General features: G+C 38.9%; 1 protein-coding gene across 1 annotated transcript in view; it reads left to right on the top strand.

Moving 5' to 3' along the window:
• The first annotated feature begins 361 nt into the window (after positions 1-361).
• The window catches only part of pde1a (phosphodiesterase 1A, calmodulin-dependent), a 30,735-nt gene continuing 6,780 nt past the window's right edge, over positions 362-24,316 (top strand). The window contains exons 1-10 of the mRNA XM_042426252.1: positions 362-685; positions 830-1,092; positions 7,316-7,342; positions 17,334-17,447; positions 17,535-17,717; positions 19,575-19,641; positions 20,803-20,919; positions 21,662-21,802; positions 22,280-22,380; positions 23,571-23,696. Coding sequence (XP_042282186.1) covers positions 488-685; positions 830-1,092; positions 7,316-7,342; positions 17,334-17,447; positions 17,535-17,717; positions 19,575-19,641; positions 20,803-20,919; positions 21,662-21,802; positions 22,280-22,380; positions 23,571-23,696 — 1,337 coding nt within the window. The 5' untranslated portion in view covers positions 362-487. The remainder of the gene's footprint in view (positions 686-829; positions 1,093-7,315; positions 7,343-17,333; positions 17,448-17,534; positions 17,718-19,574; positions 19,642-20,802; positions 20,920-21,661; positions 21,803-22,279; positions 22,381-23,570; positions 23,697-24,316) is intronic.

The raw sequence follows: 24,316 nt of genomic DNA on the forward strand, positions 1-24,316 counted from the left end.
CACTCCATCCTGTCTTTATCGCTGGTCGATTTCCTCCTTGCGTTGCTACGGTGATGCTCTGGGACATTCAGCTGGATCATTTTGCAGCCGCAGTGCCGGAGCGCAGAGCTGAACTGTCAGCTGTGAACTGGTGAATGAAGTCAGCTGATCACCTTGTTTAATCGACTAAAAGACGCCGACAGTCTGTTTCTGCTTTTCAGCTTAAAAAAAACAACAACAACTGTTTGTCCTGTGACCTTTAACCCCTCTGCTTCCTCAACGGATCAGATCAGAGATCAACATTTTGGATTGGCCAAGCTGCCAGGTGACATCAGAGGAAGTTGGATGAAGTTCCATCTAACCCAAACAATCTTGGCTGTGATTGGTGTCGATGTTTTCACGACTCCGTCAGTCTGACAGACCTCTGGACGCTTCCCAGAGACCAAACTCCGCTCAGTGAACACTTCTTCAAACCTAAAAAAAAAACCTCCTTCTCCTCCACACCAAGATGAACGAAGGGGTGGAGGAGTTGCAACTGCTTGAGGAGGCACAGGAGGCTGAGGAGCAGGAGCAGCAGGAGGAGGACATGCAGCAACAGGAGGGAGAGAGGGAGGAGGTTCAGCAACAGGAGGGAGAGCAGGAAGAGTTACACCAACAGGAGGAAGAACAGGAGGAGATGCAGCAACAGGAGGCAGAGCAGGAGGAGGTGCAGCAACAGGAGGGAGAGCAGGAGAAGGTGCAGCAACAGGAGATGCATCAGGAGGAGGTGGAGACTGTGGAGGAGTCACAAAAGGGAGAGGAGGTGCAACATGAGAAAGAGGAGCAGCAGACTGAGGACGTGCAGCAGGAGGAGATGCAACAGGAGCAGGAGGAGGTGCAGCAGACAGAGGGGGTTCAGCAGGAGGAGGAGCAGCAGACAGCGGGGGTTCAGCAGGAGGAGGAGCAGCGGCTGGAGGAGGTACAGACAGAGGAGATGTCACAGACTGAGGAGGTGCAGTGGACTGAACAGGAGCAGCAGATTGAGGAGGTGCAGCAGACTGAGGAGGTGCAGGACTTTGTGGACGCTCTGGAGCAGAATCAAAACAACCAGGTCCTCATTCGACTGAGAGGAATGTGAGTAAACGCAGTTTGTTCAACAGCTCTATCAGCTGGCTGATGATGTAATGCTGCTGCTGATGCTGCTGATGTATTAGCACTACTGATAATTGGTGATCATATCGAGAGGATCACTTGGTCACTGTTAGTTTTGGAATCTAACTGACAGCTTTGTGGATGGCCTCAGTGTGGTTGCCGTGGTGATGTTGGCATGGACTGAGGATGGAGGGAGGATGAATGACAGAAAATAAGTGGAAAACAGTGGGCGTAGGACACCACTGAACATAAGAGAGAGAGAGAGAGACTGTGTGTGTGTTTTTGATGAGGTCTGTTTGTCTGTCTGTCAGATATCTTCTCAGTAATGGACGCTAACAAGCTAACATCGCAGCAGGAACATTGCAACATCTGTGTTAAACTGAGGCTACAGCAGCAGATGTAAAACAGCATGTCTTCTTGTTCTCAATAGTTGCCATGGCAACGATGGAGCGTTGTGATGCAGCAAACTCTCTGCAAAGATAGATCAGGAGCAAGACAGAAAGTGAGAGAGTGAGAGAGGAAGGCAGGGCATGAAAACACAGTGGATGAAGAAGAGAAACAATTTCAGACTTCAAAAATGGACTTTTCTTAGAGCCATAGCTCCCAACCTTTTTGGCTGTTGACCCCTTAAAATAAAGCAATGTCTATTTGCAAATCCAACTTGCATATGCCATATAAGCTGTGAGCAATCTACCCTTCTAACTTCAGTTTGTTTCATATGACTAAATGTTACAGGCACGAGACTGTAAAATTATCCAGTGTTTCGCAAGAAAAAAAGCAAAGATTAGAGAAAAGTTAGAAAAAAGATCTACAATTTTACATAGCTTAACATGTTTTTTCTTGTGACCTCTGAGATTTATCTTGCAGGCAGGCGTGGACAGGTCTAGAACCCCTGGTTGGTTGAGGGTTTTTTTGGATAATTTTTGCAAGATTTTATTTTAATGCATCAACAGCAAAATAATTGAAATCTTAGCTGTATAAGGACTGGTTGTTCCTGAAACACATAAAACAATATTTGTGAATTTGGCATGAAGTGTCCGTCCAATAAGTCCACACTGACCTCCATTTGGCTGTCACTGTCTTCAAAAGTGGACTGGACAAAAATAGTTTTCAAGTAGGCTCCATGAGTATACAAGAAGAAAACAACATTCTTTTCCCTGCCCACTGCAGGGAAAAATGTCTATAGTGAAATCTGAAAGTTCATAACAAACAGACAGAGACAGACACTATAACTAAAGACAGACTAGACGCTAAAAAACATATGAAGTGGGGGGTCACATAGTCATACATAATGTCTCAGAAGGAATGGAAGTATATGTGTTCCAAAAGTCGGGTGAATGACCGACATCAAAAACGCTTTATGTGTGGATTCTACAGAGGAGTCTACAGCCATGCTAGCTGCTCTGTGAGGCTGTACTTAAAGGTTCTATATGTAGAATTGTGAAGCAATTTACATGTATTAATTTTTTTTTATTGTCAGTGAGTGAATGGGAAGTAATGTAACGTCAAAAATGAGACCTTCCTCAACTTTCTTGGTTGTCTGTAACAGCCCATGGACTGATTTCTATGTGATGGACCCGGACTGGATTTTCCGCGAAAATCCAACAAAATTGACATTTTTGCGTGCTCCTGAGTGCCTTGTCTCTCTCCGACGTCAACAAACAACCAGCATAATCACACAACAACACAACAAAAATGGCGCTATTCAACTAGAAACCTGCAGATATTACCTATCTAGCTAATGAGACAGCTAGATGCCTCCATCAACCGCCACAGATGTCATTATGAGAAGGAATCTGACTCTGACATACAGAACCTTTAAGCACAGTGGTGCTTTGAGCTAAATGCTAATGTCAGCATGCTAGCGTATTAGCATGTTAACATTTGCTAACTAGCCCTTATACATTATATTGCCAGAACCGACACCCAGGTCCACATACTTAAGCGAACATTTGGTTTTTCATGGTTTGGACTGGCCCCTTAGTTCCAATGAAGGGAAATCTTGATGCAATACAGCATACAATAATATTTTAGACAACATTATTGCATGCTTTGTGGCAACAGCTTGTGGCAACAGTTTGGGGCAGAGACTTTTCCTGTTTCAACATTACAGTGCCCTTGTGCACAAGGTGAGCTCCATAAAGAAATAAGAGCTGGATTGTGTTTAGATCCTATAGACTGGATGACTGAGGATGAACACATTTTTAAACATAGCTTCACATATATAATTTTCTGGACTCAGATTCAGATGTATTCAGATGTATTTATAAATTAAAATCATTATGTTATAATTTATCATTCTTCACATCACTGTAGTCTCATTTGTCATGTTATAACAGAAAAGTCACCAGTAATGTTTGATTTAATTAAAGTTTTTCGCATCAGTGGCAGCAGTGAAATGAAATGTGCATTGTATCACTTTCATGAAACACACACATATTTATGCCCCTTGGCGACTGTATTGTTTAACAGACCCTATTTGCTACACAGCAAGAAAAAACTTTACTTTAGCAGCAGTAGTTGATGTGCTCTTTGAATAAGTTGATGCAAAGAGAAGTGAAAATTTTGCTAAAGCCTGTAATTTACATTAGCAAATGAATGTGTCATCTGTCAGCAGTGATTCAATGAGACAGAAAAACCGAAAGTGTAAAATTCAACACACAGGCACATTTACACATTCAGTAGACACAGAGCAACATTATCATCCCAGTGGAGTCATGTTTCTGGCCACCTGGTGAATGTGAGTCCAATATTCTCTATCCTTTTAGCTCTGACTTTGGTCTCCACCAGCTCCTGAGAAAAATATCTTGCTCTTTAGCTGCTAAATGCTCCACTATGTTCACCAGTTAGTCGCTATCTTTGTCAGCTTGGCGAGAGTGAAGTTTGTGGGATGTAAGACCAAAATAATGAGCTCAAAAACACTCAGTAGACCTGCAGAGTTGGGTGATTTATCTCTGTGTGTTTGTCACTATGAGCAACAATGCCTAACTTTCAGTACTGATACCAAAACAGTCTTTGCTTCTATACCTTTCACTTCGCAAAATATGCCAATTACCTCAATGCATCAGTGTTAATTAAAGAACTTTGTCTGTGTTAAATTTTGTCTTAAATTAGAAAAGTTGATTTAGATCAAATGACTTATATTTGATCATAAAATATCTGATCAAAGAATAAATTAAGAAGATACATCACTACCTATACAGACCATGTGACACATTATAAGAATCAAGTAGTGAACAAAGATTAAATTTCTTAAATCAGAACATGTAGAATATAATGAAATATACATATATATAATTGTCTAATTGTTATTTACTCTGTGTCAGATCAGATTCTGTGATGTTTTCTGTAGTTTGTTGTGAGGTGGATGAACACTAGAAACTACTTTTCATATAATACTGTCTACTGTAACACAACTGCAACAAAGTACAGTCTCAAAAACTATGTAACTGAGCCAACACACAAACAACTTACAAGTAAACTAACTTGTATTTATTGCAGTTCCACATGCATTGCATGACATTGTACAGGTATTTGTATTGTTGACATTTCAGTCTTTATACTAACTACAAGTATTTATTTACTATTTAGAATTCAAAAAGTACAGCATTAAATGCAGCACCAAAGATAAGTATGTTTAGTGGCTTTTATTTCTTCTATAATGTCTGAGTTTATGACACAGAGAAAATACTTTGAGTACTTTCCTTTGCATACAGAAAAACAAAGCTGAATAACATTATCCTGACAACTAAACCTAGGTTATATTATAAATGGTAAATCGTATCGATGGCAGGAATCTACCATGCAATATGCTGGCCTGACTAAGAGGAGCAGTTTGGGGTTCAGGATCTTGCCCAAAGACACATCGACATGCAGATATGCAAACTGCTAACCTTGTGATTAGTGGATGACTCGCTCTACCTCCTGAGCCATTTTATCCCTGTTTCTCCTGCCACCGCTTCAGCTGCAGAGCCTTGACTAGTGTTTTCACCGGACTCAGTGGGCTCAGTGGTCCTGAATCCACTTTGCTGCGCTGCTCCTCCTCTTTGTCATCTGCAGTGTTACTGCCACTGGCACCAGCAGCGCTAAATGCATTAACTAGTTATTTTGTGATATTTAGTTGCTTCTGTTTCCCTGGAATTTAACTTATTTCCTCTCAGATTTTGAACCGCATCTTTATGGGTTTTTTTGTTTTGATATTCAAACAAAATGATTTGCAACTGACAACTGCAGCTGAGTCAGTGTTCATATGCCGTCAAAAGATTGACCTGATAGCCACTCTACCCCTGAAGGATTGATACCTAGTCCTACAGGCAAAGAAAGTAACAGCTACTTTTTTACAACCATTCAGACTCAACTAGTCTGATCAATTGCTATGACATTCACTGACATGTGGAGTATTGCTGTTTCCAGTGTATCTGCCAAATTCCATCCAAATGAATGACAAGCAGCAGAAGTACAACTTAACAGCTCAAACACTGACTGAATGACAATGAGATCCATTCAGCTCATCATCTTCATCAAAAAACTACCTGCTTCATAACATTCGTTTACAAGTGGTCATTGTTGCCCATTGTGCTTGAAACTTGAAGTGCTCTCTTGTGTCTTTATTCATATCCGGGTTGATCATATGAATTATTCTTTATAGACATAAACTGTAGATGCAGTCATCAAACAAACGAGGTATGTTGGAGGGAAAACAAATAAGTCTACATATTTGTTTTTTGGTCCCTAGTTTCCGTGGTAACAGCAGAACATTTCAATGCAGCAAACTCTGCTGAGAAGAGAGAGAGAGCAGGACAGCTTTTTATTTTTTTCACTTCTTTATTTTTATATATTGTGATCTATATGAGAATAGAGACTTTTCCTTTGTCTATCTAATTGTATATTTATTGTATTTTTTTATAAACTTTGGAAAATTGACATTTGAGGAAAACTAAACGTGAAAGAGAGAAAATGTGCACGTTCTAATGTCTTTACACTAACATTTAATTGTTAACCATGGACTCAAAAATAGAATCCAAAGTTTTTTTTGTGTGTATATATATATATATATATATATATATATATATATATGTATGTATAAATATGTGTCTGTGTGCATGCGCTGCAGTTGGTTAATTATCAAACTGCTGCATTTGAATGGAAACTGCTGTTTCTTCAGGCCAGAGCATGATGTAACAAAGTTCACAACTAATAAATGTGAAAGCACCCGCCAGTGGTGCATCACAATCATGTAAAGATTGTGTACATAAGAATTAAATACATTTATAGTATATATTAATAATGGTCAAGGACACAAGGAGGAAAATGTGTGACGAGAAACTACAAAACATATCAGCACAAGGACAGAAATGGTAGAATCATGGCAGAGTGGTGAGTCATGCTCCAGAAACTAGATCTGTCCTCACCTGTCACTGTCACATGCTGCGGCATGCTTTCATTTTTTTGACCAAAAAGAACAACAGCAGGTCAACCTGGTGCTGCTCACTCCGTTGTACCCGCTTTGCAACTCAGTGCTAAATCCACCCACGCAGGCCTGTGTACAATTACCAGCCATGAAATAGCAGGTTCCTGCTGCCAGATTTCAAAGCTGAGAGGTGTCAGAGCAGTGATTGGCTAATTTCAGACCCAATGGAGCATTTAGATGCTTGTCGTCCACTTGTGGATTTATATTGATGTGCATATTTAAATCTAGGAGGGAGTTTTCCAATCCAATACGTGTAATGGATTTACTGGTGAGCCATGACAAGAAATGTATCAACTCTTGTGTTTTGTTGATATTGGCTTTACAGTACTTTCTCATTCTGAGACCCACAGACCACACTGCTGTATGTATAAAAATAATAATAAGCTGAAAAACAACCCTTTTTTCCCATTAAAAATCTTTTCTCCTGACCATATTAAAACCCAATATGAAGAAAAATATTGAAGTATCAAACCTTCAGAGTGGCTTTAGAGTGGCTAAAGAGGGCCTGGGGTCTCCAGGACCCAAAACAGAACATTAGGGTTAAGTGTATTGGACAAAGTGGGACAGTGAGTTTTGTAATGAGTATATATGGGAAAAGTTGTTTTGGGCCAGTGTCGCGTGACTTGCAATACCAAACTACTAAAAAAAACCACTATACTAAAAAATGAGGACAATTTGAAGGCAACATGTGATTGGTTCAACTGAGTGACTGTCCTGTCTTTGTTTTGTTTACAGGCAGAAATATAAAAATACGTCACAGAGGTAAGACACACACACACACACACACACACACACACAAACACAGAGGAAGCTCAGTAAGAAGCTCAGAAGCTCAGTCAGTGAAGTACAGCTCTCACTCCTCCTACACACACCTGGACTCCCTGTCTGTCTGTCTTTTTGCCTGTCTCTATTTTTGAACAGACATATCATATAATCGCTCTCACTGTCTTCACTGTTTGTCTGACTTTATATGTGTGTTTCTCTTGCTGTAACATTGTGCATTGTGTGACTCGAGTTATAGTGTTTGTCTTTCACTGAAAGCTTTTTCAAACACTTAAAACGTGAATCAGAAAGACATCTATCAAATACTCAATGATCTGACGGGACCCCTGAATGACACTTCTTCCTGTTCTCACTCAGTTCTGTGACATTTGTCACAATCAATCTTGTCATCCTGATACTTTGACTCCACTTCTACAAACAAGCTAGAGAAATGTGTAGGTGTCAAACAACATCAACAAAAGAAAACAAGACTATGACCCTGTCATTCATTGTGAATGGAACCTCCAAATAATAACCTGGCACTGCCCGCCACAATTCAAGACTTAAGAGTCTCAAGTGTCCCTGCAAATGTTCAACTGTATGCAAATAGAGACAATCAATCATGTTTGTTTTGATTCCCTCAGGAAACTAAAGCAAAGTAAAATTGGGAGAAAGCCAATTTTCACAACCGCTTCCCAGTTCTCTGTAATTTAAATTTAAGTTAACTTCTCCATAATATAATTTTAACTTCTCTGTAATATAACTTAAAGAGGATACTGGTTCTTGAATAAGAAAAATTGTGCATGGAAATGCATCTTTTGGGAAATGTACTACTTAATAAGCCAGCATACTGGAAACGGGGAAAAACTGTCTAATCAGAGCTGAATATGTAAATTATTTCCTTAACACTAAACATGCCCACAAGTTTCAGCCTATAGAGGCAAGAAACAGCCTGGTACTTTGTATGTGTGAGCAGGGTGTAAGAATCTACAGCCATGCTAGCAGCTCTGTGAGGCTGTTATACTTGGGTACAGGGGCGCTTTAAAGGTGCAGTATGTAGGATTTAGTGGCATCTAGTGCTGAGTTTACAAATTGCAATCAATTGATAACCCCTCTCCTCCCCCTCCCCTTCCAAGTGTGTAGGAGAACCATCGGTGGCGGACGAAACTTGCGAAAAACGAGGAAGGCCCTCTCTAGAGCCAGTGGTTTGTTGTTCTGGGCTACTATAGAAACATGGCAGTGTGACATGGTGGGAAAGGACCTGCTCTCTATATAGATATAAAGGGCTCATTCTGAGGTAGCAAAACACAGCGATTCTTATTTTCAGGTGATTATACACAAATTAAAACATACCTATGAATATTATATTCAATTTCTGCCAACATTTCTGCCAATAGATCCCCCTAAATCTTACAAACTGGTCCTTTAAGCTAATTGCTTATGCCGGCATGCTAACATGCTCACAATGTCAATGCTAACATACTGATGTTTACCAGGTAAGTTCGTTCACTGTCTTAGTTTAGCCCGTTAGTATGCTATTATTTGCTAATTAAAAAAAAATACAGCTGAGGCTGATGGGAATTTCATTCTTTTTCAGGTATTTGGTCATAAACCAAAGACAAATAAAAAATTTGACCTGGTGTTGGAGCTAAAGGAAAAGATGAACAAAGTCATCAGGATTCATCCTCTGGTGACTATCTGAACCAAATTTCATGACAATCCATCTAATAGTTGATAGATATTTCAGTCTAGACCAAAGTGGTGGTCCAACCAACCAACATTGCCATCTGTAGACATACAAGCTAACATGGACAAAACAACTAACAATCAAAACAAATGCCAGTGTTGTAAACAAAAATCACTTGATAATATTTAAACTAAACTAATGTATCAAATCAAGTTAATACAAAACATCATCTTACAAAAATCAAGTATTATATTTCTTCTTTCCCATCCCTAATCAGACTATTACATTTCATTTGTTGTTAGCTGATTACGTGTCAGTTATTTTGTTTTATTTCTAGTTTGACACCATTTTCAGTTGACACAGAGTCTGTGGTAGCTGGTGCTCCATGCCTTGATGTCTTGGTGTTTAAGCCACTGACCATGAACTGCAGCATCCCCAGTTTTCAGTCTGGCCAGGGACCTTTCTTGCATGTCGTTCCCTAGCTATTTTCCTGTCATCATACCTTTTTAGTAAGAGGTAAAAAGTGTCCCATAAATACTTAAAAAGAAGATGAACAAGCTGAGGTTGCAGTCGCAAGAGCAGAGGAGCAGTTAACGCCTATCACGTTGATCGAAGAAATTGTACAACTGCATCCATCTCATCCACCCATGTCACAATTTTTATTGGTCACTTTGGTCTCTGGCTATTTTTCATTAATACCATGACATAGCTAGCTATATAGCTATATAGGAAGATGACATCACCACCTACAAAGTTCTGATTGTCCAACTGCTTCTCCAACTAGCAAAATCAGACATGAATGAGTCAAGTCAAGTCAAATATTATTTATATAGTCCAATATCACAAATCACAAATTTGTATCCAGGGGCTTTACAATCTGCTCAACATACAACATCCTCTATCCTTTGACCATCAGTTCAAATAAGGTAAAACTCCCCAGAATAACCCTTTAACTAGGAAAAAACACCTGCGGCTGAATTCACAAAATATACTGCAAAAAGTCCTCCTAACTGACACTAAAGGTTTTTGGTCAGTTTGGTCTTTAGCTATTTTTCATGGCAAGCTATGTAGGAAGGTATGCACAAGCATTAAGTGAAGAGCAACTGGGCTTGTTTTAGATTCTTGAAGACATTTCACCTCTCACCCAAAAGGCTTCTTCAGCTCTGACTGACCAGTGGGGAGTTCCAGGCATTCAACCACTGTAAGGTCATTTACAGCTTTGACATAGATGGCCTCCTTCACTCGAGTCACACATCTTCTCTGCTTATACAGTATGACTAGATTTTTACAGGGTCCATGCAGTGTAGAGCTGTGCAAACCATCATTTCCTGTGTTATAGTATTTTTAAAATTTTTTGTTGAGCTAACTGGATCCTCATTAATTAGTCCTTAATCAAAATCAATATATTGAAGCAGCGAGGCTCATTACCTGGAGCAGCGGACTGACTATGAGCAGGTCTTAGTGACATAGGAGCACCCTGGACTATGTACTTGTAACTTTTCTGAGATGTAAAAGCTAATTGTGGCACTAAAATGTATTGTGAATTACTCTAAGACCAAAACTTAGGAGTCCTAAATTTAGGACTGGTGTGCACCTTAATTTCAGGAGTTTCTCCCAACTCAGTCAGTAGCTACTTTTAGGCTGTTTTGTGAGTACAGCACCAGACCAATTTGATTAAATGAAAAATTTTGAGAGCAGCTCAGAGCACTCAGAGGTTGGAACCAGGCTAATGTAGAAGCGCTGTGTCAAGAAGAACCTGGATTCTTCTTCACATGATGTGCTCCTAGAGTGGACCTTCCACACCTGCTCTGATGTGAGTACAGTTCAAAAAGCAGATTCCCTGAGTTTATGGTGATCAGTAACCACACATCATGAAAACAGAGTTTTTGTGTTAATGATCACAGCTGAAGCCCTCTCTGCTTACCACCCCAGTTACTACTACTACTACTACTACTACTACTACTAATAATGTAGAAATATTACTATGAAATTAAACTATATGATTTTCAGGAAGATGAAATCCCGGAATCTCTGCAGTCTTGAACTTCTAGTTCTCTCTCGCTCTTTTTCTCTTTCTGACTCCAGCTGTAACCATGGCAACTAAAACAGATTTCATCCAGTTGACAGGAAGGTGTTTTGGTTACCATGACAACGGCAGGATGCCTGGCCACAGTGGAGTCTTGCGTCTCCCTGTCATCAGTCTCCTCTGTTGTGAACATTCAAACCATCCCTGTATACTGAACAGACAAGACAATATGGACGGTTAAATATCCATCCATCCATCCATCCATTCATACATCCTTCCGTCTTTCCTTCCTTCCTTCCTTCCTTCCTTCCTTCCCTCTTCAGTTTGTATATCACGACTGTAGGTCTATGGGATATAGAATGTAATTTCACACCCACCCATCATCTGCCAACGTTAAAATATTGAGATATTATGAAAATAAAAATGTTATTTTGATATAATTTATTTGAAGGCATAGTACAGTGTTGTTGGAAACTTCGTATTTGTTGTTTTAGATGAGAAGATTAATATACGTTTCATCTCTGTGCATCCAGTACAAAGACAGGTCCAGGACGTGTTTTAGCCCAGCTTCAATACAAACTTTTTGGTTTGAAACTGAAATGAACTTTTGTCCTGGCTTACAAAGACACAGTGAGTATAAACTCAGGTCTATATGGCAACATGTTTATTTTGCTGGAGGAGACTCCCGTTATTTATTGTGGGTGTCAGCTGATTGACAGGAGGTGAGTGTCATGTGTCCATCTGGAAGAAACAGATTTTCATGTTCTGGTTCTGTAGTGTGAACAGACAGCAGCTGTGTGCAGGGGCGGATCTAGAGAAATATTCACTTAAAGGGGTGGCATATATATATATATATATATATATATATATATATATATATATATATATATATTGCATATATTCATATTGCATACATCCATATTTGCTTGGAAAGCCCCCAAATAAAAATATTTTAACTCAAAAACATTACATTATTGTGGCATTGAATAAACATACCTAAAGGTGGAATTAAAAATTGAAATCAATAAATTGTTTTATTTCCAAATATTCAGACATTTTTCCAAATTACTGTCTTTTTTCATCTCAGTGATGCTCTCCCTCTTCCATCTCATCATCTCTGTGGTGTTCTTCTTCCACCTCGTCATCTTTAGCTTCCACCTTTTCACTTCCCGGATGCTCTCTTTCTATCACCAGTTCTAATCTCTGTTCATTAGTTGGTGTCCTCTTTGGTAGAAAAATCTCTCTTCATTTTTACAAATGTCTCCTACAAGATTCAGAGTGATTTAACTACTGTGTTTTTCCCTTAATAGTCACACTGAATGTTGTGGAACGTTTGAGTGAGTGTGTGTTTTCGATTGCTGTGAAGTGAAAAACCTCCTGCAGTGTTTCCCAACAGATTTCTGAAATAAGATTCAAAGTGATCAGTAATTATGTCAGTGCAAGCTTTCTTTGAGGGTTTGAATTGGCTCCTAGGTAGAGACCTACATATAACATACATATTCACCAACTGTGTCACTTATACTCTGTGAATCCGCACATAGTGTTGCCAACAATCCAAGATATCAAGTGTTTATCCAGTAATGCTGATTAAATGTAAAAAGTCCTTTTCTCTGAGCTTCAGTTTGAAAATGTGGTGAAAGTGCAAACTCTCAGGTGAGCTTTGAATGAACTGTCACTGCATTGCTGACTAATGTGGCTTTTTGTTTGGGGCTTGGAGCGAGTGATTTTAGTGCTTTTCAAACTAGGTGCTTCTGTATGTTGCACTTGTATGACTGATCTGAAATTTGGACATGCTTGTCTGCAGAATGAGCAGTTTCAGAGATGTTGGTAGTTGCAGGCAATCCGGACCACTGGTGAATATTTGGGTTTAGTCAGGTTTAATCCATCCTTCACATAATCCAACATGAGTTACTAAACAAAACATGCTCTTTTTTTATGTGAAGGACATCATCAAATGTGAACGTGTGGTTTATAATGCGGGTAACATGTTAGAATATGTTGGGATAAAAATAATGTTATCCCAGCAAATGCCTTTTAACATCATAGGTATCTATAGGCCCCCTTCTGCAGATGACACTCTCAACTCACAGAAGTCTTGAAAGAGTGCAATCTTAAGAAAAGAATTGTTACTTGTGGGTGATTTTAGTGTGAACTGGGAGAATAAAACTAAGAGGAAAAAAGTAAAAATTATCACAGAGAAATTCCAACTAGAACAACTAGTAAAAGGCCCAACTAGGATTGCAAAATGCTCCAGTACACAAATTGATCTGATATTTACTAACAAACCAGGAAGAATAATTTAATCACTGGCTCATCAGACCATAAGCTAACCCTATGTGCGAGAAAATTGACTAAAAGTAGATTTAAGACCACGGCAACTAAGACAATGATCTGTCAATGCATACCCAGAGCTAAGCAAGAAGAATTTATCAATGAAATTAACAGCTTGAACTGGGATGATGTACTGTCCTCTGATGATCTGGACTATGGCTGTGATACTTTTACTCACAGAATCAACACTGTGAGGGAAAGATTTAATGTGAGGATACAGATAAAATCTAAAAATAAAAACAGTTTACCGTGGTTTAATGAAAATTTGTGGAAACTAATGAAATCTAGAGATGCTGCACTAAGGAAGGCAATTAAAACTAGAAGAGACACTGACATGCTGATTTATAAAGGTTTAAGGAACAAAGTTATCCAAGAGCTATGAGAAGCTCTCGTTTTTATTTCAATATTTTGAATGAGGCAAAAGGCAAAAGTAAATTGATCTGGAAAACCATTGATAATCTCACAAGGAGGGACCCAAAATTTTTAGGAGATTTTTAACTCAAAGTACAAGGAAAGTTAATTACTCTTGCTTCTGTCTTTAATAGTTTTTTTCTTGAGTCTGTAAATGAGTTAGGAAAAAAAATTACGGAAAGGAAACTGCATATTGTTCCTATAGATGCTACAGGTCAGGTTTTTGAGCTGGTAGAGACTAATGAGTTACAAGTAAACAAAATCATCAGCTCCTTAAAAAGCTCCAAAAGTAGAGATGCTTTCCAATTTGACACTATGTTTGTCAAATCACACAAAGATATTTTGACTCCCCCTATTGCTCATTTAATTAATTTGTCTTTTAAACACAGGTCCTTTCCTGATGACTGGAAATGTGCCACTGTCACGCCTATTTTTAAATCTGGAGACCGCCTTGAAGCCAGTAACTACAGACCAATAAGTATACTGCCACTACTCTCAAAGGTTGCTGAGAAAGTTGTCGTTAAACAACTGACAACATTTTTAATACAAGCAATTTTGGTCTACATTGTATGCAATTTGGCTTTTGAGCAAATCATGCCACTGAAATTGCTACCTTGCACTTAATAGAGCAAATTAAATCAAGACTTGACAAAAGAGGAGTAGTTGGTGCTGTATTTTTAGATCTGCGTAAAGCATTCGATACAAACAATCATGATGTTTTGATATCAAAACTCTCTAAAATTAACTTCTCATCTAGAGCACTGGCATGGATGTCTTCATATTTATCTAATACGAGACAGTGTGTTAAAGTTGGTAACACACTGTCCAGTAACATGAAGTGCACAATGGGTGTTCCACAAGGGTCAGTGTTAGGTCCCCTGTTATTTAGCCTATATATTAATGATCTCCCTCAACAATGTCATGATGTAGAACTACAAATGTATGCAGATGATACCGTTGTGTACACACATGCAAAAACAGCTGAGTTAGCTGCTGCTAAGCTAACAATTGCATTGGAAAGGATCACACATTGGCTTGATTAATCATGTCTGAGTCTAAATGTAAACAAGACAAAAGGTATGTTTTTATCTAAAACAATGGTACAACCTCCTAATGCTGATATTTTCATCAAAGGTGAAAAAATTGACATAGTTACTGATTTTATATATCTTGGTGTGACACTGGATCCAAATTTGAACTTTAAGAAACATGTTAAAAAATGACCAAACTAAAACATGTACTAAAGACCAATCAGCTGTGTGACCACATTATTAATTTCTAATTGACATTGTGGGTGTATGTGATGTGCTGTTGTGTGTAGCTTTGTATTTTGTATGGTGTGTTATGTGTGGTTTTTTCGTTTGTTTTGTTTTGTTATGTTTTGGTTTTTTTTTATTTGTTTGCCACTATCCATCTGCGGCCATTCTGTATTTCTACTAGTGGAAGTTAGCAACCCTACATTTAGCAGGAAAAAAAGCCATCAGCAGTCATTGTTTGTGATGGGACTTGGAGAGGCTGCACAGAAAGCTGCTGGGGCCGGGAGAAAATGGAAAATGTAGAACCTAGGACTCTACAGGGAGTGTCATCTCTTGCTGCATTCACTTGCACTCGGACATCAGAGTTTTGCACTTGTTAATTTCTGACTAGCCACAACTTTTCATATATATATTTTTAAATTAGATTGTCCAAAACTAGGTTGGCAGCTTGCCACTCCAGTAGATCCACCCCTGGCTGTGTGGGTGCGAAGTACGAAGATCAGTTCTTCCCTCTGTCAGTTAGCAGGTGTATGAAGTCTGCAGAGAGGACCTCTACTGCTCTTTTGAGGTGTGTTCAGTAGAATGCCATACATCACAATAGAGGATGTTACAGTATGGTACAAATTCAGTAAGGTATAATAAATTAGAAAAAAACTCAATGAAATTTGGTGCTGACATTCATGTCCCCCTTAGTATGAATTGTAATAACTTTGGTGATCCCTTACTTTTTCGTCTAGTGCCATAATCAGGTCAAAAATCTAATTTGTCCTTTAATTTATGACAAAATACCTGCAATACTAATGATATTATCCCAACAGCCTCAGCTGTACATTTTGTTTAGTGCTAATTACCAAATGTTAGCATTCTAACATGCTAAACCAGGATGGTGAACACGGTAAACAAGCATTATCACTGTGAGCATGGTAGCATACTGATGTTAGTTTTTAGCTCAAAATGCCTAAGTACAGTATTGTTGTGCCTTAGTACATATATTGTATTGTATTTTATTGTATTGTACATATACTCAACAGATAAACTATTGCTATTGATCTGATCTCAGTAGCCTAAAATTGCAGCCCAGGCAACTTGGCGTAATGCACCTAAACTCATTCCTGTTTTTAAGGCTAAGATTCCCTTTTCAAACAATCATTTCAGACAGCCAACTCATGTGGATGGATTATTATGTGTATGCTGTATGACCTTGTCACTGCCCACAAGGAGGCACTAAGCTCTGCACAGCAGGGATTGAGTCAAACATAGGAAGACTCAGAAACTACAGGTGGATGCCAGCATAACTACACTGGTGTGATTAAAAGGGTGTGTTACAGTAAGAGAGAATATGCTGCATGAATGGATCGGCAAACTCGAGCTGACTGCCTGAGCTATCTTGCAGGCTGGGCTTCATTTAACAATTTCCAAATCCAATAGAAGTGAAAGATTTTCAGGTGATACATTTCAGCGTTAAAATGGTAGTGAAAAGCTTTTCTGTGGTCAGCATCACATTTCAGTCAACTAATTTACAAGGAATAGATTAATATAATAAATGTAGAATATGTACAGCATTAGTGTTTGGCATCTCTCTGACCTTGTTGCTCCCAACAAAGAAACATTGATCCTGCACATTAGAGAGTGGAGAGCGACAATACTCACTTTCCCCCATTGGGGAAGATAGACCGACAGGTGGATGCTGGGGTGAAGGTGGGGCTTTTGAAACTACGCCACCATGATTATAAGGGTGTGTTGGATATATGTTACAGGAAGGGGAGTATGGCATGTGAGTAGAGCAGCAGCTCAAGTTGTTGCCTCAAGGTGTCGCCTCATTTAGCCTCAACTCGTTAATCAAGGATTGTCCCCTATTGTTTCCTTAGATATTGTTGGAATACCTTTGACCCATATTAACAGTTGGCAAGAGAGGAGAAGGGTTTCTATCTGTGTTTATAGTCATTTCATTCACTTTTAAAAACTAAAGGTCTCAAATTTGGTGTCAAATCACTTGGATTAGATCTGAAACAAGTTAGCCAAAATTTCAAATTAAGTTAAACCTATTTGGTGCAGCCTCAAGTAAGATGTAGGACTGAACGATCATACCAGCCAATAAATGTATCTCCACTGTGATAAAATAACAAATAAGTTAATAGCACAGTCGTTATTGTGTCACTGTAGAAGACTGTACAGTCTGTGTTGTCTTTGTCTTCTTCTGTGTCTTGTTATCTGTCCTCTAATATACAGTACATTAACTGAGCACATGTATGTTCTGTCTGTGTTTGTTTGTGTTTTCAGGTTGAAGGGGGTCATGGAGCAGATGGACCGTGGCGTTGTGGACCTGCAGGAGCTCCGCAGGAACCTGGAGCTCGCTGCTGCCATGTTGGATGCTGTTTACACTGATGAGACCAAGTGAGACGGATGGGCGGACGGATGTATAGAAAATAAATCCTTGTCACTGGTTGTCCAAGCTGTGACTGCTTTCTTTCTGCTCTGCAGGCGTCTGTTGGACACTGAGGACGAGCTCAGTGACTTACAGGCGGAATCGGTGCCCAGCGAAGTACGTGACTGGCTAGCATGCACCTTCAGCAGGAGGATGGGCGTGGCCAAGCGTCGTCCTGAGGAGAAGCCAAGATTCAGGAGCATTGTGCATGCAGTGCAAGCTGGGATATTTGTAGAGAGGTAAACATTGCTGCTGCCAGATTCAGCTGTGCAGGAGAACAACACATATTTCTGCAGGCTTTTGTAGAATGAGAATAAATGCACATGAAAGAATACGGTAAGAAATCCATGTGCCTTCACAGCTATGCCAGCAAACAAGCTCTCTAACTGGTGCTGATTCTGATTGGCTGGTGGTGTCTGCTAAAATTATAATCACATACATATTGCCTTCACAAACATACTTCCGGTCAAGTGTATCTTTGTAAATCTCTTTTCTAAATCAGTGTTCAGTGTATGTTAAACTGTAGGTAACCAAGGCAACAGCACTCATGCTTCAGGCGCTGTTAACAGTTAACCAGCTGATGAAACTAACCTAACTATGGATTTAACTGACCACAAATACACTTTAAAATAGGGAGGAAGATTTAAACACAGCCTTACTTTGTTAGCATACTTTAACATGTCAAGCGTCACACACTTTCACTCTTAAAGCAACAGTACCAAATTATCATGAAGTATAAATATTCAAAAATGTTTTTCATTTTACTACATACACAAACAGAAAATACTGAAAACAGTGTCCTGTACTGTGAACAAGAGACACAGACAAACAAAACAAGCCATAAAAAACTAAATAAATGTAGAAAAGAAGTAAAGGGGAAAAATGATAATAAAAAAAGTCAGAAACTTTTTTTGAGAAATGAATACTGATAAATTCATGTTTACGTAAGACATTCAATACAGACACACAATAAGTTTTTTATAAATACAAAAACAATTGTAAAATTGTTAACTTTCTAGACTTTGTCTGCTAAATGAGACTAATATACATATTTGTGATTTAATTGCATACACTATATGGCCAAAAGTATACGAACACCTCTGCCCACATAGTCTTGTGTACCTTGTGGTACTTTTCATGGTTTGGGTTGGATTCCTTAGTTCCAGCTGATATCTTACTGCTACAGCATACAATGATATTTTAGACAATAGTCTTCTTCCAACTTTTATTTTGGGTTTGGCCCTTTCCTGTTTCAACTTGACCAGCCTGCAAGCCCTGACCTCAACCCCCTCCAACACATTTAGGATGAGCTAGAACACCGACTGTGAGCCGTTCACCCAACATCAGTGTTGGACTTCGCTGATGCTCTTGTGTCTGAATGGGAAGTTCTAACACCTGCTGGAAAGTCTGACACCAGAAGGCTGTCATAGCAGCAGATTAATAATTATGGTTTACATAGCCATGTAGTGGATTATGTCAATAACAGGGGAAATTCTATAACTTCTGAATGTCCAGTCTGCTGATTGTCTAAAACTAAAGAGAAACACTTTCAAATGTTCAGTCAGCTCAGTTATGTTTATCCTCTGCAGAAATCTGGGGCATCTGAGAACAGAACAGAAAACAATCATCAAATTCTTGAAAATAAACATCAGAACATCCGGTCGACCTCACTGAAGATATGATTACGAGGTTGAACAAGAAGTGTAATGATGTTAGTGTGTGGGCAAGCTGGAGATGGAGATCATCACAGGGAAACTGAAGTCCAATATCATTAGACTGTAAATGGCCTTGAGTGATAGAAAGGTATCAGTTCATCTGCTGCAGCTTAATGACGCATGAAATCAAAAAATATCTGCTGCATCGGCCCCAAGCATCACTCACTGTGTGTTTAGAGCATGGTTACCATGGCGACAAACTATCCATCCTAGTCACAAACTATGGAGGAGGGTGGCTGGAGGTCTGTGTGAGCAGTGTTTATATCCATGCAACTGTCTGCATCTATATGTGATTTGTATATGATATTTTTATGTGTGTGTGTGTGTGTGTGTGCATGTGTGTGTGCATGCGTGCGTGTGTGTGTGTGTGTGTGACATCAGGATGTACAGACGGACATCCAACATGGCTGGTCTGACCTATCCTCCCACAGCTCTAACGGCTCTGAAGGTAAAAACTGTTTTACTGCCGCAGTCCCATCAGCAGGAAGTGACATCGTTTCATTCTTTTAACCCTGTGTTTGATTAGAAGTCAGAAAAAATCTAATAAAATCAATTCTTTGAAGTCTGTACTGTACCTGTGGTGAGGGACAGGTTTGTTTTCTCATACCCAAGTTCAAAAGATTGTATTCTTTTAAAAACCCTGATGAGCTCCTGGAACTCTTAAGGAAGGAAATTAGGAAGTAGAGGAGAAAAAGAGGAATGAAAAGGAAGCAGGAGGTAAGGAAGAAAGCAACAGAAAAATAAAATAAGTATTAAAAGGTATGGCAGAAAGTGAGGAGGTAGATAAAGAAAGGAAAGCACAGGAAAGAAAGGAGGATGTGGGAAAGGAAGGCGGGGTAAAGAAGGAAAAGAGGAGGACAGGAAAACATAGAGATGAAAAAGGAGAAAGTAGAAGAGGGAAGGAGGAAGAAGGGAAGGAAAGGAGGAGGTAGGGGAGGAAAAAAGGAGATAGGAAAGGAAATGAAGAGGCAGAGAAGGAAAAGTCAGAAACCAGGAGGAGAAGCAAGGGGAGGAAAGTAGTAGGTAAAGAGGGAACAGATGAGGTGAAGTGGGAAAAGAAGAGATACAGAAGGACTGGAAAATGCAGAGACTAAAAGGAGGTAAAAGAAAAAGGAGGAAGGGCAGGGAAGGTGGGGGAAGGGAATAAATTGAAGAGATGAAGAAGCAAAGGAGGAGACAGAAAGGGAGGAGGTGGAAAAGGTGATGACATTTATTTCCCCTCAGGGCTTCCTGTACAAACTCAGACAAAAAATTAAATTACTATAATAATCACCATAATTATTCTCATGTATGCTTCTCTCACGATATAAAACACATCATCCATTTAAAATGTAATCATGAACCAATGAATGATTAGAATTATGAATTTAATTGGTCATACTGTTTGTCTTCCTCTCAACATGAGAAAATATTATTAGCACACTGCCCTCTACTGGTCAAAAAGTGCACAACACTGCATCAGACTGAATGAGCAGGACCAGACAGCTTGATCTCAGAGTTACTTGTTGTATCTGTACTGGACTGTCCCATAATAGGTGTTATTGGATGTTGGTGTATCAGATGATAAGGTTGATTTTACTGGCTTACAGTATTACTGGTTGTTTTTCAGGAAGTGGATCAGTGGTCGTTTGATGTTTTTTCCTTCCACGAGGCCACTGGAGACCACGCCCTCAAGTTCCTGGTCTATGACCTGCTGACCCGCTATGACCTCATCAACAGGTTCAGGGTACACACAGCTTCTTATCTTTAACACATGTGGGGCCTAAATTCAGGGAGGGTGGGGTTAAGTTTACAGGTGAGCAGATTTCTTAATGAACAGGTTCAGGGGCTAAAAAACTCCAACAGAGCTGCAGAGTTTGAGATTTTCTGTGGGTTAATTCATACATTCATATTACATGTATTCTTTCGATCAATTTATATAGTTTTCACAGTTTTTGGACAACTATGGCACAGAGACAAGCTATATCGCATTGTATTTTCAGGGAAATTGTTGATTTAAAAAAAAAGACATAAAAATAAAATTGGCCTTATCCTCTAAAGTGTAAAACTACAGTCTTCAACTGAGAAGATTCTTCTTGGGTTTTTTTAAGGAATAGTTTGACATTTTGGTAAATACACTTATTCGTTTTCTTTCTGAGAATTAGATGAGAAAATCAATTTCACTCTCAGCCAGCTGATGATTAGGTTAGCTTAGTTTAAAGGCTAGAAACAGTGGGAAACAGTTAGTCTGGCTCTGTCCAAATGTAAAGAAATCTGCAGGCCAGCACCTCTAAATCTCACGAATTAACACATCATGTCTTATTTGTTTAATCCATACAAAAACTGACATTCAAAAACTACAAGTTGTTGTCATGTTTCCTTTCATTTTTGAATAAAAAATGTCAGAAGCAGCTGGGCTACTAGATGTGTAGTACCTACAGTACTTGTACTACCTGTGGTACCTGTACTACCTGTAGTCCTGTGTTCAGATCCCAGTACAGGCTCTGGTGCAGTTTGTTGAAGCTCTGGAGAATGGCTACAGCAAACACAAGAACCCCTATCACAACCTGATCCACGCCGCTGATGTCACTCAGACCGCCCACTTCCTGATGCTGCACACCGGGCTCATGGTAACACACACACACGCACAAAAAACACATCAGAAATAATAATAATTAGTAGTAATAATCCAATAAAAATGTATATTATGATATTATACAAAAAAACACTGAGTACTTTTTTATACTTTTTTTCATTGCAGATTGTTCCATGGTATTTTATTCTATCATATATTGTATTTTTTACAAGCATTGTCTACTTAAGTAAAGAATCTGAACACTTCTTCCACCACTGCCAGCATATAATTGAATCATATCATATTGTAACCAACTAACACTGAACTTGATACTTTTGCATTAACACATCATGATCACAGAACAACCATCAACACATTATAGAACCGCTCAGCCACAATACACACTTTTGTTGCATTTCAACATTGAGCTTTACTCAGCACATTTTAAACAGTTTAACAATTTTTTTCACAACTAACAATGTGTGTGTACGTGTGTGCGTGTGTATGTGTGTGTGTATATGTGTTTGTGCAGCACTGGCTCAGTGAGCTGGAGATTCTTGCGATGGTTTTTGCTGCAGCAATTCATGACTTCGAACACACAGGAACCACCAACAATTTCCACATCCACACCAGGTACTGCTCTGTGTGTGTCTTTGTGTGTATTCTACAATACCACAGTGCTGCACAGTACTTTTAAAGCTTATTAGATGGTACTATTGTGCACATGTTAAGTTTCCCCATCAGTAAAAATCACATTAATATTTCTGTAACTTTGAATATTTTCAGGAACATGCTTGGCATTTTATCAGTCACATAATTCAGACGAGACATAACATAACATTTGAACAACAGGCAGCTGGACAAAACACACGTTAGTAATGACAATGACCATGGCTGCTGTAATGCAGCATTTTGTCCAATATTTTTATATATCTATAAAAAGGTTTGTTTTTCTTTACAATGAGCACCACAGACTCAAAAATACTCTTAGTCTTCTTTTCTATAATGTTATTTAGGTCATTCAGGTTTTGAGATATATCTTTCAGGTCAAGCTAATGTCCAATAAAGTTCATGTAAATCTGGATATCTGGTCATGAACTCTCACTGAGAAGAAAAAAAAGAGAAGTAAAAACAATTTAAAAATGAAAGGATGGACAAATAATGGGCTGGTTGGATTGAAAAAGGAAAAGAAAATCAAACACAACCAGCAGCAGCTCTCTGCTGTCCTGCTCCTGCTATCTTCTCTTGGGCCTGCCTGCCACCTCCGTGGCTGAGGGCTTGTTTTGCAACTCCAGACCCAGCTTGCCTTCACCTCCCATTATTACTACGATTCATATTATGATTTTTCCTGTTCTTTTTACTTTCCATTCCTATCCTTGTTTATTTTCTTAGAACAGATTTTTTCTCTCTTAGCTATAACTTATTAATCTCTCCTCTCATATCCAAACACACATGCATACAGTACATACTAACCCCAATCACACATGACACATACCACTCAAACACGCCACCACAACTTATCTTGTAGCCTCCCACACCTTCACTGTGACTACAGTATATTGTGTCAATGTCATAAGCTGTTTTGCTGTTTTTCCCTCCTTTCTCATTGTCTTATGTGTTTTGTTTTGTGATATTGCACCAGTAAAAACTAAATAATTCTGGTCAGCTAGTCGCTATGATATGTTGCTCTGGACCAAACCATTTGATCCTTCGGCTTTGCCTGTAGTCAGAAAAAAACAAAAAAGGTAAACCTCTCCACAAAATCGTGAATGATCAAACTATATCTATAATCTGATTGGATGTTATGTCTGTCTGTCTGTCAGGTCAGAGGTGGCCATTCTGTACAACGACAGGTCAGTGCTGGAGAACCATCACGTCAGCGCCGCATACAGGCTGATGGCAGAGGAGGACATGAACATCATGGTCAACCTGAACAAGGACGACTGGAGGTACACACACACACACACACACACACACACACACACATACCCACACACTCAACTCAGCTTTATTTATATGGTACCTTTACATAGCAGGATTAAAACAACCTGGACAAACACACAGACACACAAAATAAATAAAAGCAAAATAGGCGACAATAAATACAAATTTGCAAGACTTAACATTACAACAATAAAACAATAAAGTTTCAAAAATAGAATAAAATAGATTAAAAGTCAATGAAATAAACACTAGGGATAAAATGATATAAAAACCAGTGATCACGACTTAAAAACTAATGCTAAAGCCATAACATTACTCCAAATTAAAATTGAAAGCCAGATTAAAAATTGATTTCATTTTATAAAAATACTGAGAGAGCTTCCCACTCTAATATCCAGAGGCAGTGTCTTCCACAAAACAGAAGGCAGCCTCAGCAGTACTTTTATGGGTCACATAAGGAACATCTCAAAGAGATGCAGTGGAGGACCTTAATGATATGGCATCTCTGATGTAAGGAGAAGCAAAGTTATTTAAAGCTTTATAAACAAGTATAAGAACTCATTTCTGAAAGATACAGGTAGCCAGTGCAGTGTCTTAAGCGTTGCGGTGATGTGATCCGTTTTCT

The sequence above is a fragment of the Thunnus maccoyii genome, chromosome 11, assembly GCF_910596095.1.
Source record: "Thunnus maccoyii chromosome 11, fThuMac1.1, whole genome shotgun sequence".
Taxonomy (NCBI): Eukaryota; Metazoa; Chordata; class Actinopteri; order Scombriformes; family Scombridae; genus Thunnus; species Thunnus maccoyii.